This window comes from Plasmodium cynomolgi, chromosome 14 (assembly GCF_000321355.1).
Source record: "Plasmodium cynomolgi strain B DNA, chromosome 14, whole genome shotgun sequence".
Classification (NCBI taxonomy): domain Eukaryota; phylum Apicomplexa; class Aconoidasida; order Haemosporida; family Plasmodiidae; genus Plasmodium; species Plasmodium cynomolgi.
Genome location: NC_020407.1, coordinates 1,070,998 through 1,087,692, shown reverse-complemented (window position 1 = coordinate 1,087,692; position 16,695 = coordinate 1,070,998). Strand labels below are relative to the sequence as shown.

At 39.1% G+C, this 16,695-nt stretch overlaps 4 protein-coding genes across 4 annotated transcripts; 2 read left to right on the top strand and 2 right to left on the bottom strand.

Moving 5' to 3' along the window:
• Nucleotides 1-1,140: 1,140 nt before the first annotated feature.
• Nucleotides 1,141-1,470, top strand: PCYB_143400 (ALBA domain containing protein; the record flags this gene model as incomplete). Its single annotated transcript, XM_004224811.1, has 1 exon — nt 1,141-1,470. A coding segment is annotated over one exon (330 nt), but the record flags the coding sequence as incomplete, so codon positions are not given.
• Nucleotides 1,471-4,679: 3,209 nt separating this feature from the next.
• PCYB_143390 (AAA family ATPase) lies at nt 4,680-7,085 on the bottom strand (the record flags this gene model as incomplete). Its single annotated transcript, XM_004224810.1, has 1 exon — nt 4,680-7,085. A coding segment is annotated over one exon (2,403 nt), but the record flags the coding sequence as incomplete, so codon positions are not given.
• Nucleotides 7,086-9,387: 2,302 nt separating this feature from the next.
• Nucleotides 9,388-11,780, bottom strand: PCYB_143380 (phospholipase DDHD1; the record flags this gene model as incomplete). Its single annotated transcript, XM_004224809.1, has 4 exons — nt 9,388-9,677; nt 10,331-10,829; nt 10,996-11,185; nt 11,404-11,780. The coding sequence occupies 4 exons, from the start codon at nt 11,778-11,780 to the stop codon at nt 9,388-9,390; spliced, it is 1,356 nt and encodes a 451-aa protein (XP_004224857.1).
• Nucleotides 11,781-14,721: 2,941 nt separating this feature from the next.
• PCYB_143370 (hypothetical protein) lies at nt 14,722-16,566 on the top strand (the record flags this gene model as incomplete). Its single annotated transcript, XM_004224808.1, has 2 exons — nt 14,722-15,107; nt 15,216-16,566. The coding sequence occupies 2 exons, from the start codon at nt 14,722-14,724 to the stop codon at nt 16,564-16,566; spliced, it is 1,737 nt and encodes a 578-aa protein (XP_004224856.1).
• Between the last annotated feature and the right edge of the window lie 129 nt (nt 16,567-16,695).

The window sequence follows — 16,695 nt, the reverse complement described above, 5'->3', positions numbered from 1 at the left end:
AAAAATAATTAAATAATATATAATTAAAATATACGAAAAAAAAAAAAAAAACAGAAACAGAAGCAGGAACAGGAAGTTAAAACAAAATAAGCGAACCATGGTATTTGAAGGAATGTAAAAAAGGAAAAAAAACTTTGAAATGAGAAGGTAAGATCCTACTTTTTATTAAATGCTGAAATGAAGCATAACATAAATTTTATGCTCGGCCCAGTTTGTAACAGTTATGTTGCGTGTTCTTGCGTTCCTATGTGCCAACGTTGAGTGTTTGCGTGTTCGTTCATGTGTTCCCACTCTTCTGCCAATGAAAAAAAAAAAAAAAGAATGTTGAAAGGAACATTATCCCCTCACGATCGTACTTGCGTGAAATAAATACATAAATTTTTTATATACATGTTTACACGTTTATGTGCACTTGCAATGTATATACAACATGGAAGTTGTTAGCCGAATCGCGCATCTTTAGGAGCCTTTGCCGTTGCGCAAGCCCTGGTCGTTTTAGCCCTATCCTTTTTTTTTTTTCCGCCCAGTTGTAAATAAAAATGGGTGAACACTTGACGTGGGGGAAATATATATACATAACTAGAGAATAACGTTTTAGGGAAAATGGCCAATGCTTCACCGCTACCCATTGCATCATGTCGTGCCTGATTTGGATTGCATGCCATACCGCATGTGCTGCGTGCAATGTATAATTTGCAGTGTGTGCTTATTTCATTCGCCCCCCTTTCCTCCCCCCACCTCAGCTGAATAGTTCAATTGCATTATGCGAAATTAAGTACCAAAAGAGAAACAAAATAGCAGTGCCCCATATAAGCAGAGAAGTAAAAAAAAAGTATAATAAAAAAAAATAAGTAAATAAAATAAAATAAAGTAAAATAAAATAAAGTAAAACAAAACAAAACAAAGCGCATTTTTAACAGACAAAAAGAGACGCGCAAGTACATATACATATGCACATATACATATATATACAGATAGACAGACAAAGCGTTAGCTAAGAATACGAGGACGCGCATTTTTGCCTTTAATCACTCGTAGCGTAGTAGAGCACACATTTGCGCGCATACATAAAAATAAATAGCTATATATACAAACGTATTTAAAAAAAAAAAATATATTTTATAAAACCCCTTGAACAAAATGAAGAAAGATAGAGAACCAATAGACGAAGATGAAATGAGAATCACTTCCACCGGAAGAATGACCAATTATGTGAACTATGGTGCCAAAATTTTAGGTGAAGAAGATAAAAAAAGCTTGAAAATAAAAGCCACAGGAAATGCCATCGGAAAAGCAGTAACTCTAGCAGAAATAATCAAAAGGAGATTTAAAGGATTGCATCAGATAACCAGGTGCGGCAGTACAGTCATAACGGATCAGTATGTTAGTGGACAGGACAACAACGAACAGGTTGTGCAGGAGAAAACCGTTTCTTTTATCGACATTCTGTTATCGAGAGATCAATTAGATGTGAAAGACCCAGGCTACCAATCACCATTGGATGAGAAATATGTGAAGGAAATGTCACCTGAAGAAATTGTGAACTCGAGACCATTTAGAGGAAGAGGATTCAGACCAAGATTCTTTCGTGGGTTCAGAGGTGGCAGAGGTGGGTTCATGAGGCGAGGTGGATATAGACCATTTGGAGATAGAATGTATGAAGGTAGAAACAGCTTTAGAGGAGGTAGAGGATATGGTGGCAGTTTTGGTAGAGGTGGTTACAGATCTGGTGGCGGAATGGGCGTATCCGGAAGAGGCGGATTCAGAGGAGGATTCCGTGGAGGCAGAGATGGCGGCTACCGCGGAGGTAGAGGTGGTTTCCGAGGTGGCAGAGGTGGCTTCAGAGGGGGCAGGGCTTTATCATAACTGAAGAAATTTTTAAATGAATTTGTTTAATTTTTGCGCTTGTTCAAGGGGGCATTCCTATATCAATGCAAATATATCGGTGTATGGGTGAACGATTGTGCCATTGTTTTACTGCGCGAATATGTGGAGTGTGCTAGCCAAGCGCAGACGCTGAGCGTGAGGGGCGCATGTACAAAAGATTCCAAGGAGAACGGAATAATGCAAAGCATATTTGTTACGCATTTGAACATGTGTTCGTGTACATCCACGCATATTCAGTGCAGGCACGGCGCAGGAACAACGCATAGCACCGCGCTTATATAAGCATATATAGGTATCAATGCCGCCTTTCGCAAAGTTAAGCCTACTTCATTCACTTTCGCATATGTGAAGCACCAACAAAATGTAGAGAGAAAAAAAAAAAAAAGAAAGAAAGAAAGAAAGAAAGAAAAAAGGAAAAAAGGAAAAAAGGAAAGAAACGAACAAACAAACAAACAAAGAAAAAAAGAAAAAAAAGTTCAGAATTCCCCATTATGCATGTGTACAGCATTTATACACATGCGCACCGGTAGTGGAACGACAAGGTGAAGAAGCAGCAACCCATGCATATTACTGTACACGTTTGCGCGAATTGAAGACACACGAAACAATGCTGGAGTGTTATTTATACATTATAAACTTAAAAAAAAAAAAAAATAAGCTATATTTAGTAAGCATAGTTCTACCAAGCAGCGCTTAGCCGTGCCACATTTAGCCATCAAAAGTGAGTTCACCATAAGTTCAAATCAGAGAAATAAATATATTTATTTATATCTGTATGCACACAAGAACCATTTTATATATGCACGAGAATTTAAGAAACAAAAAAAAAAAAAAAAAAAAATGTTCGCTTTTTTTACATAATCGAATGGAGCAAAAATTATTGCATAACAGTTTATACGTACATGTTGTACCCCTTTTTACCACCCTTCTTTAATATATTTTTATCGATGCTCATACATTAAGAGAGATTCAACCACAGCGCTTGTAGCATGTTCAGTGATACAACGCGCAGGAATATATTACAAGAAGGCAAAGGGGGCATGGCATGCGTGTGTTATGTATATTTTTTTTATTCCACATTATTCCACGACAGTTAAAAAAAAAAAAAGACATATATAATTGCACGTATATAAGTACACATTTATAATTGCACATTTATAAGTATTCATTTATCGGTATCCATTTATCAGTGCCCATTTATCAGTGTCCATTTATCAGTGTCCATTTATCAGTGCCAATATATCAGTACCCATATATAGACACATATATGAACATATCTACATGACACATTGTGACACATTTATTTCCTGCACAACGAGCCATTTTAACTCACCATAGAGAGAATTGCTTTGCGATTAGCATGAGATATGCAAGCCCGAAATAGGTTTTAAAGCAATTTATTTTTAATACACGCGTCCCCGCACCTACACAGTACAACCATTTTAATGAAGAGCAATTTACGAAGTTTTAAGGGCAGTGAAAAAAGTGAGAGTGTGCTGTATTTACACGCCAAGAAATATTTTAAATTTCACTGGGCCATTTATTTAAATTTATTTAAACACACACTCATGCGTATCATACACATTTATCCATATGCATAAAACCTACTCCCCCCTTTTTTTTATCAACATTTAAAACGACAAAAAACTGCATTTTGCCATACACACGAAATTAATTCATTTATATTCGTTTATTTAAAAAAAGGGAGAGGAGGAAGAAGCTAGTGGGGAAAAGCGCAATACGGAAAAAGCGCAATGCGGGAAAAACGTGATATCCAAATAGTGCAGTGGGCGCGTATCGCGAAAGAGCTGACCGAATTATTTCCCCCGTTTTTTCTTCCAAAGAGGTGTTGTCTGCTGTATCAACGTCGGGAAATGCCTAGTACGAAAGTTGTGGCATCCATTTGTTCCAAGTCGAGGCTGATATTAGCAACTTCTCTCTCCTCTTGTTTATTCGCACCTTCATAGTGCAAATATGTTACTCCTTTTTCCCACGTGAAAGATTAAAAATGAACGGAGCTGCGCAATACAGGTTTGATTCTTTCATAAGGGGCGCGTGTCACATTTATTTCATCCTTTTCCTTTTTGGAAAAAAAGTAAGACATTTGTTTAGTGCACCCCGAGCTAGCCAATTTGTGAAAAGCCATATTCACCTTGCCGTTCATAAAAAAAAAAAAAAAAATTGGTGGTATTTCCAAATACGCTTGTTTCCTTTGTGTTGTCATTAAGCATCAAGTTCTGTTCAACTTAGCGAAGTATCCTTCGAGTGGCACAAATTACCAGCACGAAAAAAGGGTTTAAATTTTTTCTTTCCACTCTTTACGTGAAGGGGTAAAGCATATTAAATTTGTATGGGAAAAAACAAAATGAGCAGTGTCATCTGCTTAAAATGTTTGTAATTTACATGGAGAAAAAACACACAGCGCTGTGGGGAACGTACCCTAATGGCAGCGTCATACAAAAAGCACTTCATGATTAAGTCGTAAAACTTCGCAAATGTGTAAAGAAGTGAAAAAAATTACTGTTACAATTGCGCAGTGTGCGGACGCATAGAATGGCCGTTGTGACGCAACACCTTTTTATTGTACATTAAAAAAATAAATTGCATTGGAGGAAACAAACAAATTGCCCATTTTCTCGTAAGTTACCGTGGAAAAAAAAAAAAAAAAAAAAGCAAAATGGGGATCACAAATGTGTGCCTCTCCTTCGAGGAGCATTATTAACCCTTCCGATAATGCAAGAGAGAGCGAAAAACGGAACATTCCTTCCTCTCTCTTTGGTAACCTGATCGTCACTTAAACTTCTTACTTATTTCTTTGTAATATTTCATCTGCTTACTGGTAACGCTGCGTGGGACCATCTTGACCGCCAGCACGATGTGCCTTTGGCTAATTGTCAGTATGTTTTTATTCCTTTGAATGAATTCATAAATTAAGTTATTCTTGTCCTTCTCACTTATGGCTTGATTTTTTAAATTGTTAATTTTGTACATCTGATTATTTTCCATGGAAAGGTTATCATCACCGCGTGGGGAAATCATTTTTTCCATTCGTCTTAATTCAACTTGCTGGGATAGCAGACATTTTTGTTTCCTTTTCGATTGTTCGTTTGGCTCATCTGCTAAATTGGGTCCACCATCGGGATTAAAGAAAAGCAAACTGGCCGTCTTCTCCGTTTCCATTTGGGAGGTTCCCCTTTCGTTTGTTAAGTCAGTCATTTTGATCACCTCCTCGACAGTGTCAGGGTGGCACGACAAATTTTTGCTTCGTTCCGGTGCGCATGCTTCCGCGCTAGTATAATCTTTTGCGGATGCATCAGTAAGATTGCGCAGTGGGAAACCCAAATGAGCATCAGTGTAGTTGGCCCCCTTTTGGGTGCATTCCCCCACTTGGCTTTGATCAATAGTTGCCACGCTACACTGACTGGGCATTTTTGTGCCTCCATCGAAGGAGCCTGTCATGCGATTGCTACTTCCAGTATCTGTAACAGTGTCACCATTTTCGCGTTTCACAAAGAGGGGCTCATTGGATGTATCCCTGCAAAAGGCATATGCTTCGCGGGAGTGCTGTGTTGCATCACCACCGCTTGACAAACCCGAGTTTAGCAAATCAATTTTATCTCGACACTCCTGGAGAGCGATGAAAGCACTTTCTCGCAAAACTCCATACAAGTCAGCTCCGCTATAACCCTTGGTCAAACGAGAAATTTTGGCAAAATCTACATCAGCATGCAGGGGCATATTTTTGGATAGCTTTCTCAAAATATCAATTCGTCCTTGATATTTTGGTAAAGAAATGTAAATAAGTTGATCAAATCTACCACTTCTTAGCAATGCCTTGTCGATAATATCTGGTCTATTCGTCGTGGCAATGATGTAGACACTTTCCCTTTGGGAGAGGCCATCCATTTCGGTGAGCAGTTGGTTTACAATTCGATCTGATGCTGCTGCAGCTTTGTTGTTTGCCCTGTTAATACAAATACTGTCAATTTCGTCGAAAAAGATGAGGCAAGGCTTGTAAATAGATGCGTAGGAAAATATTTCTCTCACTTTTTTTTCACTCTCCCCTACATATTTATTCAAAATTTCGGGTCCCTTTATAGCTATAAAATTCGCCTTCATTTCGTTACTTATAGCTTTGGCAAGCATCGTTTTTCCACATCCTGGTGGCCCATAAAGTAATATTCCCATGCTTTTGTTTATCCCTAGATGTTTGTAAATGTTTGCATATTTCACTGGCAGGATGAATTTTGTCTCTAACACTTTTTTGATCTTTTTCAAGGAGCCAATATTATCTAAGTTGATATTTGGCACTTCACATATATTCTGTGTAATCATTTTTTTTTTTATATTTCTTACACTTTGGTGAATAATCTCGTGATTTATTTTTCGGCAGCTCATTTTTGGTCTTTTCACTTTGTACGTGGTAGCTTCTCCGCTCCGCTCCTTCCTCTTCATGTTTGTTTCATTTCTCTCCTTCGATGGAACTGTATTGGAGTAAAACGTTGTGGTGGCATTTCTTTTCGCGTCATATTCTTGATATTCACCTCCGTTTGGGCGTACTTCCGCGTTGTTTACCTCGCAAATATTTTCTCCCTTCGGATGGAGGGCCACATTCTGGGTTGAAGCTGCAAGTTGGGTTGAAGCTGCATGTTGGATGGCCTCACCCCCCGGAGGTAGTACCTCCAATTTGGGCTTCTCAATGGAGTCCCTCTCTGTGGAGGCTACGTCCATCTCGCTCCTTATCCCGGCCAAACCTCCCCCATGCACTTGGTCATATATGCACAAATTCATCGACTCGTTTGCAATATCGTAGAGGTGGCCCCGATGAAAGCCATATGTTAAAGCTGCAGCATATTTCGCATCAAATGTGAGGGAAAACTCTTCCGCCATGAATTCGAGAATTTCCACTCGATCTTCATACGTAGGGATAGGTATGGAGATAAATTTTTTAATTTTTGTATACAGTACACTGTCATACGGTTTGCTCACACTTAGTAAAAGTACAATAACGTTAGAGTTGTCAAAGAGGCTCAGCAGATACGTGAAGAGATACAGATCTGTTGAATCATCTTTGGATGAAAGGATAACATCTATATCGTCTATGCACAGGATAGCCTCATTATACTCGTTCTTTATTTGCTCAAAAATTAATTTTAACTTATTATTTTTACTATCATTGGAGATATATTTTATATATTCTGGCAACTTGAGGTAAAAAAATGGACACTCACATTCTCCAGCTATGGCATACGATAATGTGGTTTTTCCTGATCCACTGATTCCGCTAATATTAACAATTGTGCTGAAATTACCCTCCCTAAATTTATGTGGGTAAATTATGCTGTAAAAAATGTCCTTTTTGATATTTTTTATTCCTTTATAGTTCGCTAAATTGGTATCTGCTTCGATGTTTTTTTGAACGTCCTTGAGGAGATTATGTGCTGCGTAGCTTTGTTCCTTCACGATGTCCTTTTGGGAATTCCCCTTATCCTTTGCTGTGCTGAAGTCTGTATTTTTTTTTTCTTTCACTCTTTCCTTTTTCCTGCTCTCTCCCATTTTTAATAAGGCACCTTTGACTATTTTACTTCCATCTTTGGACAGTTGTTCATCCCGTTTTTTTTTTCCCTTGGTGGGCAACAGCCCTTCGTCTGGCTCGCCGGGCTGCCACTCATCACCGTGATGGTCACTATGGTCGTTATGGTCGCTATGGTCGTGATGGTCCCTATGGTCGTGATGGTCACTATGGTCGTTATGGTCGCTATGGTCGTGATGGTCCCTATGGCCGTGCTGACCGTGCTGCTTGCCCGCCCCGCAACTTCCCTGGGACCCCTTCCCAGAAATACCTCCCCCCTTGGAGACGCCATCCCCTTCAAACGTTTTCTTCAAAACGTCGATAATGAGGGCGTTTAGTTTGTTCCTGGGGAGGCGTCTGTACTCCAAGAATTCTTTACGCAGGGCATTCTCTATCAGCGTGCAGTTGTTAACAACGTTTTTCAGGTTGGTTTGGTTATCTTCATTTTCAAGGATGAGCTTGTTGCCCGAGATTATTTTGTGTATTCTGTTCCGTATTGTTGTGGATAGCATTTTGGGTGCGCGTCAAATGGGGTGGCGGCGACCGGGATGGGAAAGCTGGTCGCATCAAATCGTTCAATCGAATGGGCAAATAGGCCCAGTTCGGAAAATAGGGCAAATAGGCCCAGTTGGGAAAATAGGGGCAAATCGGCCAGTTGGGAAAATAGGGGCAAATCGGCCAGTTGGGCCAGTTTGACCAATCCGGAAAACTGAGGAAGAAAAGGGGCCCTTCTTCCTTCAAAAGGATAAAGTCGCAGTAGGGATCATCTCCTTTTTGCCTCTCTCAATGATAATTCTTAAAATGTAGTATGTGGTTTTTTTTTTTTTTTTTTCTTCCCTTTTACCGGGCCTCTATTTTGCTTCTACATTGTTGCATTCAAACGGAAAATTAAAAAAAAATTGTCAAAAAATGCAGTCGGAGCGTGCAGCACAAAATGGGAGCCTTCAAAATGGTGAGAAAAAAAAAAAAAAAAAAAAAAAAATCACCTACAACTTTACCTTTACGAATAGCAAACTTGAGAAAAAAAAAAAAAATTGCAAACAGGCAGCAGGCACATACAAAATCAAGTTGCCAAGCTCGCTTATCACTTTTGTCGAATGAAGGTTGCCCCACAGCTAATGCGCTTTACAAAAGGATGGAAAAAAAAAAAAAAAAACTGCGCTCGTGGCATGTAAACGTTAAACATTCCTCGCATGCGTAATGAGTGGACAGTTTTTCATTTTGCTAATTGGAAGCAGAGGAATAAAAAAAAAGGGGGCAATGTATGATGCCCCATACCCCCCTTGGCATTGGCAGGACGAAAATTGCGTGTTGCTAAGTGCTGATAATTTTTCGAAACGTTGTTTTGTTCCCATATGGGCAAAAGGAAAAACTTGATGGGGTGAAATATAATATGTGATTATACACATACAGAGACAGAGGGACGCGCATAAACGGAGAGATTTTTTCCTGATTGGAGGATCCCCCCCTCGAAAGGCATATATATATCTACCTTCGTATCCCCGAAAAGATTCAAAGCAAAGACTAATTTTTTTTTTTTTTTTTCTTTTTTCCATTCCGAAAGTTACCAAGTGGTGAAGGCCACGTGTGAAACTTCCTATTATGAGTATTCCATAGATGTACCCTCGTAGGGGGTAAATATATCCCCAGCATGGGAAAGTGCACATGGGCAGGGACACTCCTATCGTGCGTTTAAAATCAAGCATATGGAAAAGCTCTCCTATTCGGAATAGAAACTTCCCATTTTTTTATGGGGGTAAGGATAAGTTATTAAAAGTGGAGCCAAATGTGCTGTTAAAGCTGAGCGCATAAACGAACTGACTTCACAAAAGGGAAAGAAGTGTCGTGGAGGGGGTGGAAAATAAAATGGACAACAGAGCGAAAAAATAGGGTAGGGTCCTCCACACCCTCACTACTTTGTTCGATATTCAAATGAGATTTTTAAAATTTTTCATGTTAAACGGATCCGACATGGCTTGTACATTCTTCTCATACCTACGAAACTCGTCAAGCGATTTGCTCGCCTTGAAGGATATCTTCAAGTACCGTTCCTTTTTAGCATGATCTTGTTCGTTTAGCGACTTGTTGTTATATTCTTGTTCTATTTGAGTCAGGTAATCCTCATAGCTTAGGGTTACCGTCCTGTTTAGTAGCTCCTTAAGTATGAAAAATGAAATGTCCTTTATTATGAAATAATTAAAGTGTGATTTTGCAACCGCTAGAGGGTAGATATAATGTTCCATAATGAATTCTTGCAGCTGATAGTCGTACCGGAGGGGAAGTTCGTCTACCTGATTGGAGTTAACCTTCTGATTTGAATTTGTTCTATCCTGTTTGTTACTCGTGTGTGGTGCACCGGCATCACTGTAGGAGGAGAAGGTGTTTCCCTTTTTTGTGACTTCCTCCTCGGTGGGTGGTGGTTTCTTCCCCCGTGGTGAGTCTTCCCCCGAATTGTCACTAAAATTTTGGTCAAAAAAAGAAAGTTCGCTATTTGAATCTTGTGACGCACAAACGCTTTTGGTGCTGTCGACATAGCTTGAATTATCTGCTGATAAATAATCATCACTCTGAAATTCACTCGAGTTGTTCCCATTTTGGTAAAGCTTGGTTTCGTATTTTTCTTCAGTTATATTAGCATAAGATGGTGGTTTATCCTTTACGCCTTTAAACGTTCCGTTTTTCTTTCCATTTTTCTCCCCATTTTTCTCCCCATTTTTCCCTCCATTTTTCCCTCCATTTTTCCCTCCATTTTTCTCTCCATTTTTCTTTTTTGTAAAGCCATTTTTCTTTGGTTTTCCTTCACTTTGGAGAGGAACATATTTATGTCTTTACTTTCGCATTTGTTGTAGCAGAGGTTTTTATTCAACGTACCTTGTTCTTCTTCATTCGATTCAGATTTGCCGATAAATTTGTAGAACCCATTCGTGATGGCAGATGTAAAATCATTTAAATTTTGGACAATAGCTATTTTTGCATTTTGCATATTTTTATCCCACTCAAACCAGTATCTAGCTCCATTATTTCTCCAGTAATTTATCAAAACGGGTTCTGGGATGTTCTTTATTTTGGGATATATGAGCGGTTCTATTCTGAATGCAACGGGATCAAACCCATGAAAAAGGTTGTAAAATTTGATCCCCTCGATTAACCTTAACCCCTCGTTTATGTAATCTGGTTTGTACAATGATAGTAATGCACTAAGGGGGCTTCCCAACATGAAGAAGTAGTCAATTTTACTTTTCAGGTGGTACTTTAGGTCGCTGTCACTGATTCTTACTTTGACATTATGTAAAATTTCGTACGCCATAGCGCTCCCGAGGGAGTATCCCAACAGGCAGACCTTCGAATTTTTGAACCTTCCGCTTGGATCCTGCGCAGGGTGAGTGTGTACACACGAAGTGGTATTATCATGACTTATGCAGGAGGGCACTGCCGTCTCATGTGCTACTCCGTAGTGTTATATCATGCAGTGACATAACGTGCAAAGTACTCTCGAAAGAAACCCCTCGTAGTGTAACACCACAAATAGTTCACACGTTTGCCCAATCTCTCATTTTAAAAATTACATTCTTTAAAGACTCTAGTGCCTTGTTTATATCATTGTACAGATTTGACATTATATAATCTCCATATCTTGGGTGTAGGAAGCATATGATGTCCCCCGCTGAGAGGTTCACTATTTTTCGGGTCTCCGCCATGGTGTTGATGTTTATCCGGTTGAAGACGCTGCGGTGTGGGAAAAAAGTGAGATAATGCAGAGGTGATGAAGAGAAGCGCAAAAAAAAAAAAAACAAAGCAGAAACTCATCTGTGACAACTCGCACAAGTGCCCCTTTTGCTTTTCACGTGAAGAGACAAAATGGGACAGCGATGAATAGGCGGAAAGTGGACAAGCTAAAGATACAAAGGGGGGGGTGCAGAAATGTTGCCGCTATGAAGCATTACTGAATCTGTGCGTCTATTATGTACTTCTTCCAGTTGAATATGTGGAAATGGATATTAAAAGGATAATCAAAAAACCACATTTTTTTTACAATTTTGAAACTATTTTTGAGATCTTCACACTGATTAATGATGATCTCTTCATTAGATCCTATTCCATGGATTATCAAAATGATGTAATCCACGTCATTAACTTTATCATCTAAGTATGGTTCTTCTTCGTAAAAGTTGATGTCGTCTACCTCATTTTTACTTTTGGGGATTTTCTTCGCACTCACATTTTTTTCACTTTTGGAGAAAAAAAAAAAATGGTTATTTTTCTTTTTCCTTAAATCGTCCTCATCATCCCCTTCTTCTGCCTTTAAAGTGGGAGCAGTCATTATGACGGGGTGGTACCTACGATTTTTTTTTTTTTTTTTTGGGGGGGAGGATCTTGTCTTTTTAAATGTTATTTTGCTCTGTGTACAAACTTGTTCTTCAGCTTTGTTTGACTTTTTTTTTTTTTTTTTTCTGGGGGGGGGGGGAAATTTAGTGGTACGTCCAAATGTACTTTTCCCTATTTTTACACTCCCCTTTTTGTGTCCATGGGAAAAAATTATACACATTGCGTAGCAGAGGGGGCCACTTATTTGTGCAATCACGATGCGGTTATCGCAACAGGGGGGGAGAATGTCATTAAGCTGTTAAGTTATTCAAAGGGGGGGGGATGCGTTTATTCACGCAAAATACGATTAACCATTCGTGAGCAGCTCTGCTCACATGCCTATGCATCATTGCAAAGAAATTAAAAATTTGCGTAGGAGCGTAAACTGTTAAATGGAGGGGAGCTCTTAAAAAGATTGCGGACAAATTGATGCTACAATTTGGAGGCCACAATTTTGAAATTTTTTTTTTGCTTCAAAAGGGACACTCTACTTGAAGTGTTCACGTGGGTGTAACTGTTTTGTTTGTTGAAGCAAATTTTTTTTTTTTTTTTTTTTTTTTTTGTGTGAAAAGCGCAAAATGGGTATAAATATTCGTTAAGGGAATTTCTCCCTCTTTTCCTTCTTTCAATTTTTTTCTTTCCATTTGAATTTTCCCAATTTGTTCACCATTTTTCACATTTCCTTTTTCATGCATGAGTGTATAGAGAGTTTGTTTGTTGGTTTTGAAGAGGGCATAAAAAATGCGAAAAAAAAAAAACGCACGTCAAAATGTGCATCCTTTGCGTAGCTACGCACAGTTCTGTTTTGGTTTAATTTTCACATGACACTCTTTCCGGTTAATGCTAAATGGTGTGTGACGGTGTATCCCTTTTGTAAAGCGAAAAATGTGTGCCTTTTTTTTTATGCATGTTTTGTGGCCGTCCTTTTCTGTAGCTCATGATCCTCAGCCACCCTTTTAAGCGCCATTCTTTTCATGAACAGTTTGGCATGACACGAAACATAAATCCTTTTTGCCAAGTCGTAAAAAAGGCAACACGTGCATATTAGCCAAACCCAAATGGCAAATATTGCAATCGTTAGTGTTTCCTGCAAGAAAAAATATTCCCTTCGTTTCCGCTTTCTTGAAGCTACTCGCGAAGGTTGGAACTTTATACTTATACACACTTTGTCGTAAAAACACCAAAAAAAATTACCACTTTTTTTTTATGTGTATTGCCACCACTTTTCAACTGCGCAAACACGCAAAAATGGCCCATTGAAGAAGTAAAAAAAAAAAAAAAGAAGAAGGAGAATGAGAAGGCTGTATAAAAGGAAGAACCTGTAAGAAAAAATGACAGAGGACGCGCAAAAAAAAGGAAGAGGCACAACGGAAGGAGCAAAAAACATAGAGGCGAAAAATCCCGGGCAACCCCCCAGAACGAAGCACGAAAAAGAGCGCAAATAGGAAACATGTTACCAAGAGGGGCACCACATACCATGTTAGCGATTAAGGTGGTTTTTTTCCTATACACATGAGGAGAGAACAAACTTCTTTTTTTTCCTTTTTGTTCTTTTGGCTCTTTTCGTTTATTATTTTTTTTACAATGTAGAATAACTGAGGAGGCAAAAAATTCACATTTATTTTTTTTTTTTTAGATGAATCCTTCTTTTTTTTGTGTTTACGCGGGAGCAAAAAAAAAAAAAAAAAAAGGAAAAAAGAAAAAAGAAAAAAGAAAAAAGAAAAAAGAAAAAAGAAAAAATGGTTGTAACCATATTTGCTCTGCTGTGCAACAGAACAAATGGGGATTCCTCATCCTATACACTTTTCAGTTTGTGTTTGTACATCTCGCGAGGGAATAGCAAAGTGGCCACAAAAAAATGACATTAAGGAATGACAAAATAGGCTCGAGCAGCACTCATTTCATGCGCATTTACAGTGATGAGAAACACATATCAAGAAAGTGCCCCTTAGTACTATTTGGCGAAGAAAAAAAAAAAAAAAAACATAGCATAGCATAGCATAGCATAACATAACATAACATAACGTAACGTAACATAACATAACATAACAGAGATAGGAGCAGTTTAGAAAGAGAAGGAAGGGAACTGCACAGAGGGGGCAAACGCGCAAAACAGGTTCAACAAAAAATATATATAACTCGTTCAACTGTACATTATGTACGCGTATATAAGCGTAGATATTCTATACGCGTTTATAATCTCTACTTGCGCGCAAAGCTCACACGCCAGCCGCAACTTTCATGCCGCGCTTAAATTCTAATTAATAGTTGTAGCAATTGACGTGCGTACCTTTTATGAAGCAACTTTTGTGATTCATGTGAATCTGCATCAGAACAGTTCTCGAGTGCTGCTATCACAATTGCCATTTTCGTAAATAAGTAATTTTTTTTTTTTTTTATTTAATCATTTCAGTTTTTTACTTTGCAAAGCAACTCCGCGATGTTATTAAAAAATAAATTCTGCAAAATTACCATCGCGTTGAAAGTAACGTTTAGCTGCTTTTTTAATTCCATGTTGATTGCACTCATAGGTACATAATCTATACTAGTTGGTTGCTCGTGAACGTTGCTTTTATTCCTAGTGAGGACATTCGCGTATGTACTTGTTGTGTATTAGTCACATGACTGTTTGCTGTGCACGTTCCTATGCAATGCACGCGTGTACATGCGAGTACATATGAACATACGTGGAAGGACCAGCGCGCGTGTTTTGATGCCATTGGTTTAGAAGCCATTCGTTTTGCTACCCTCCCTTTTGCCACTCTCCCTTTTGCTACTCTCCCTTTTGCTACCCCCCCTTTTGCTACTCTTCCATTTGCTACCCCCCCTTTTGCTACTCTCCCTTTTACTACCCCCCCTTTTGCTACCGTCTCCACGTAAATCCCCCCGCGCGTTATATGGATATTAGCACCCTAAAAGAAAAGCGCATATGCATAGACGATTCGAGTAGGGCGCACAAAGAAAAGTATACAACCTTTTTTTTGCTAAACCCAGATGGTATACTCGACTCGGTTGCGGGGCTAGAAAATTTGGCATTTTCCTTTGAGAGGATTTCTTACAAAAACGCTAGATGCTATAAATGCCTATCGGTTTTTTCCTGCGAAAGCAGTGCTGTGTATAGAGCCTGCCCTAAGTGCCATGTTGTGAACGCACTAGTGCCCCACGACAGCATAGGACGAAAAGTTATTATTCTCATTTGCTACCACTGCAACAGGAGGAACCTCACAAATATTGACTGTTCATATGTGCAATGCTTTTTCTGCAGCTGTGTGAACCTTTCGCAGTACGATAGTGTGCATCTAGCCCCAAGTCCAAGCTCCCATCCCAGTCCGCAGCGGAAGAAAAAATAGAACCACCGTGGCCCCCTCGCGAACATGTTCAAATGTTTAAGACTCACAAAAAATAGGAGAGACGCGAGGCCCTCCTCGGGGAACAGCGCCAAGGAAAGTTGCGAAGATAGTTGCGAGGAAAGTTGCGAAGAAAGTTGCGAAGAATGTTGCGAAGAACGTCCTAGTGGAGAGGGAGCACAGAGTGATGTTGAAAATGGGTCCCTCCAAAACAATGCCAGTTTTGAACACGATAGGGAGAATGACAAAGAGGAAGATCCGAGCGGACAAAGAACGAACAACAAACTGTTTAGTGAAGAAAAAGCACACGGATACCCACCGGAAATGAATTATTCAAATGAGGACTATCGAAAAAAATTCTCTAAATCAAATAACAGTGGGTATAATAATAGTATGAATTATATGCCCTACTCAAATGACAGGTATCAAAACGACTACATGAGGAATTCGAGCAGCAACTATGGCCAAATGAATTACATGAAAAAGGGGAGCAACGATAAGGGTAACTACTCTCATGTTATGAGTGTTAGCCACAGCAATGGCAGGGTCGGCAACCCCTGTGGTGGGTACTCACGAGAGCACAACAGCTTTTATAGCGACGAGTATGACAAGAACTACAAAGCCAGCTATTCCCACACCAACGCGCATGTAAATTCTTGGAACAAAGACAGCAAAATGTATGGAAGCAATAATCACGACATGCACAGATCGGAAAAGTATAACGAGAAATTGGGAACTATTGTCGAATCTGGAAATGTTAAAAGAAAAACAATCATGTTTAATAACATCAATGATTCGAACTCCAAAAAAATAAATAAAACTATAAGCTTTCTCGAAATGGATAAAAAAAGAGATAGCGATGTCAGGGCATGTATTGAATATTTTAACTCCTTACGTAAAGGAAAAAATGATGATATTAAAACCATCCTTGAAAATCAAAACTATAAAGAATTAAATATTCCCAAAGAGCATCTCGAAAATAGAGATTTTTACAGATATGTAGAGTACTATAAAAAACATAACTTGAAAGATTTAATAGATCAATTTAATGAATCTGCTACGAATGACCGGAATAAAAGCAAAGATTTTGGTGGGAATGGGAAGACCCCTTCTTCCTTTGTTTCGAATGTACCAAATAAAGATAAAGCTAAAGAGAGTGGTAGCAGTAAGGGATATGATAAAGGTAAGAACGGTGCGGGGAATCCCTCGGGGAATGAAAAAAACACAAATAGCAAAAGCACAGACAATAATACGAAAAAAAACAAACGCTCGGAAAATGACTCGCGTGATGATCACACTAATGGGGATGGAGACGCATACCATAAGAAGAAAAAGTCCAAGTGCGATCAGAATTTGAAGCCCACTTTTTACACCATAAACGATTTGTTCGACTAAGTCTGGGCTGCGTGCACAGCAGGGTGGAGCGGCGAAGCGGTGAAGCGGTGAAGCGGTGAAGCGGCGAATCGGCGAAGCGGCGAAGCAAAAATATGTACCTCCCCTCCCCCTTTAGTCGCCCTATTACGC